The sequence below is a fragment of the Photinus pyralis genome, unplaced genomic scaffold (genome assembly GCF_008802855.1).
Source record: "Photinus pyralis isolate 1611_PpyrPB1 unplaced genomic scaffold, Ppyr1.3 Ppyr1.4_LG6, whole genome shotgun sequence".
NCBI lineage: Eukaryota > Metazoa > Arthropoda > Insecta > Coleoptera > Lampyridae > Photinus > Photinus pyralis.
In genome coordinates, this window is record NW_022170663.1 from 41088212 (window position 1) to 41091474 (window position 3263).

Genomic DNA, 3263 nt, shown 5'->3' on the forward strand with positions numbered 1-3263 from the left:
GCTTGTGTTATAAAAATGCCCGCGAGGCATAATTAGTAATCGGTCACGTAATTAGTGCGAAAGCTCTCCGCGCACATAACAGCGCCACGCAGCTTTTATCTCCGCCTCGTGATACTGAGCAGGCGCCCGATTGGGCGTGCAGAATCATGGCAGGCGTTTCTGTCAATCAGTGCGCATGGTGGGGAGTACAAAGAATAGACCCCAAATTCTGTAGAATTCATAACATAAACTTGAGTTACGTGGAAGAGCGTAGAGGTGATTGTTTGGTGTTGTGATAGTGTTTTGTGAAAGCCATCAAGCTGTTCGCGCCGACGGAAGACATGTTGACTATGGAAACGGACCTCAAAGGAGGTAGTTTACACGCGACGATGCCGCCGCATCACGCTTTGCAAACGTACGGCTCCTTAAGCTCGCTGGGGCAGGCGCCCATGCAACATTTAGGACAGCATCCGCATCATCAGCTGCACCACCAGCAACAGGCACCCCAATTACACCATCAGCATCAACCCCAAAGCCATCATCAGTCACACCAGCCCTCCCAGCATCAGCCGCAGCACAACAACCCCGCGACAAACAATAATAATCCTAGTAGTAAGAATCAAAATACGGATCGCGTGAAGCGACCGATGAACGCGTTTATGGTGTGGTCTCGCGGTCAGCGGCGGAAAATGGCACAAGAAAATCCAAAAATGCACAATTCGGAAATATCAAAAAGACTGGGAGCGGAGTGGAAGTTACTTAGTGAAACAGAAAAACGGCCGTTTATCGATGAAGCGAAAAGGTTGCGTGCGGTACACATGAAGGAACATCCGGATTATAAATACAGACCTAGAAGGAAAACGAAGACTTTATTGAAAAAAGACAAATACCCGTTGGGCACATCCAGCTTGCTACCCGGTTCCGATCCGACGAGGGGCGCAACGTCCGTTGTTCAACAAGCGGCAGCGCGAGATATGTACCAGATGCCCAACGGATACATGCCCAATGGTTACATGATGCCCGACCCTTCGAGTTATCAGCAGCACACTTACGGTGGCGCAAACTACCCCAGGTACGATATGAGCCAAATGCAACACAGTGCGTATATGAACGGCGGTTACGGTTACGGAGGAACTGTGCCCAGTAGCGCGGGTTCGCCTTTTGGCATGCAACACACGACAGGGTCGTCGCATAGTCCTTCTGGATCTAGCATCAAATCCGAGCCGGTGTCACCGAGCTCGGGGTTGCACACCCCGACGCCGGGAATAAAACGGGAATTTGCAACTAATCAACCTCAGCAAGGCGACCTCCGACAGATGATCTCCATGTATTTACCGACGGAAGGTCAGCACATGCACCAGTACAATCCGTCGCCGGATCCTCTAGGACCCGGGCCCTTAGCACCTCTAGCGCACATGTGAGAGCCGTATTTTGCGGCACCGGACTTGGACGTGCCGCCGTTGTGAACGTGTAAATATGTTAAATTTTTTATTCACATATACTTTTATTTCCTCGGCGAATAATCTTCTTCGGTTCCTTAAACCAATTGCAGTATTCGATTGTTGTATTTAAACCACTTTAAGATATTGTCTGATTGGATGCGATCGACCAGGTGGGTCCTTTTTTTACATTTTTAGCGTCAAATTTATTTTTTTCCAGTTCTGAGAGTAATTTAACGTGGTTTGAACAAATTTTCTAGGTCGTTTATTACGTGATGTAAATAATAATTCTAAGGACCTTTGTATGATAAACTTTGGTTTCGTATAGTGATAATGTTTAAGGAGATGATATTGTTAAAAATGTTGCGCGTAGAAATTTTTAATGTAATACACATTTTCTTAAAAATTACCATTGCCTCTCGGCGATACCTGATAAGGTTAAGTACCAAATATTTGTATATAAAATTAGTTCACACGAGAAATGCGAATTTGACGCAATGTGCCGCAGTTATCGCTTCAAACACAACTTTTATTTTAAAGCCATAAATGCTCAATAATTTTTGATTACACATCTTTTTTACCCAAAGGCACATTGTCGATAACAATCCCCATCCCATTATAACAACGTACCATAATATTTACTACTCACACCAATTGTTTGTACAAATAACCTTGTTTTAATTTATTAAAGCACCCGGTGGTCTTGTAAATATTATGAAAAATTTTGAACAAATCTTACATTTTCAAAATGATATACCTATTCGCAAATTTTTGTTACGTTGTTATTCGAGAAAATTCAGATTTGTTTGAAACTTTATTATAATGGGCAGAACTCAAAGATATCACAAGCTTTGTACATAAAACATTTTTTTTTCAATGTACAGTGTGTTAATTTAGTCATTGGAACGAAAAATGTGAATATATGAGATTGAAGTTACTTCAGAGTTTTATTCAAGTGCAGCGCCTTGTGTTATATACTCTGTGCGTGTGTGCCCGAGTTTGTGATATAGGTAAATTGTGAGGTAAGTCATTTTTTTTTCAATAAACACATGGTAATTTTCAAAATTACACCATTTTAAAAAATCTGCAATTTGTCACACGTGCCGTTAAATTTATGTTATGTAGGTCTGGAAACCATTAATTCACATTAAAACCCCCGATTACATAATTTATGAAGCGTAATTGAATAATCTTGCCAGAACGTAGTGTACGCGCGTTTTTATCGTTGTAGATAAAATTTAAATTGAATTTTAATAGTTGGTATTACCGAAAAAAAGTGGAAATAAAGGCAATAAAGCGTGATTATGAAAGCAATCAGAAAGCAATGTGGTAATGCTTAGAAGAGGTGGATTCAGGCAATCTGCACCACAGCCCATTACCCTCATCAGCGCGCGAGGCTGAAAATTTAATGTCTTCCATCTACACGCAATTGCACTAATGTGTTTGTGTATTTTCCTGATTTCATTCCAAAAATTGTCGTTTAGTCGAGATGAGATTTTCTAAAGAATTTAACAACATTAGCATTTAATTCGCATTTTTAGTTTTATACGATCAGCGTCCATATTTTACTAAAAACTTTATCCCCTTCTTTTAAAGCCACACAACCGTTGATGTGATCACATATTTTCATTTTGCATTTCGGAGTAATTCTCTACTCCCTAATATAAAAGTCAGTATGAATATCTCTATAATTATATCAACGGCATAAACATTTTCATCCCTTTAACATTTTCTTTGTATACCTATAGGTAAATACAATATACCTAAATTTCAAACTTTATTGCCGACGTTAAATTATCTGCATTCCTGAAAACGCCGTCGCAGGTGACTAGAATGTGCCTCTAT

The 3263-nt window shown here is 40.6% G+C and overlaps 1 protein-coding gene across 1 annotated transcript; it reads left to right on the forward strand.

The window, feature by feature from the left end:
• The first annotated feature begins 240 nt into the window (after positions 1 to 240).
• LOC116172932 (transcription factor Sox-3-like) lies at positions 241 to 1783 on the forward strand. Its single transcript, XM_031490210.1, has one exon. It carries the CDS (start codon positions 321 to 323, stop codon positions 1398 to 1400), a length of 1080 nt encoding a protein of 359 aa, XP_031346070.1. The 5' UTR covers positions 241 to 320; the 3' UTR covers positions 1401 to 1783.
• Positions 1784 to 3263: the final 1480 nt, after the last annotated feature.

Excerpts from the sequence above, each read along its gene's own strand:
- LOC116172932 (XM_031490210.1), top strand. The coding sequence starts at position 321 with ATGTTGACTATGGAAACGGACCTCAAAGGAGGTAGTTTACACGCGACG.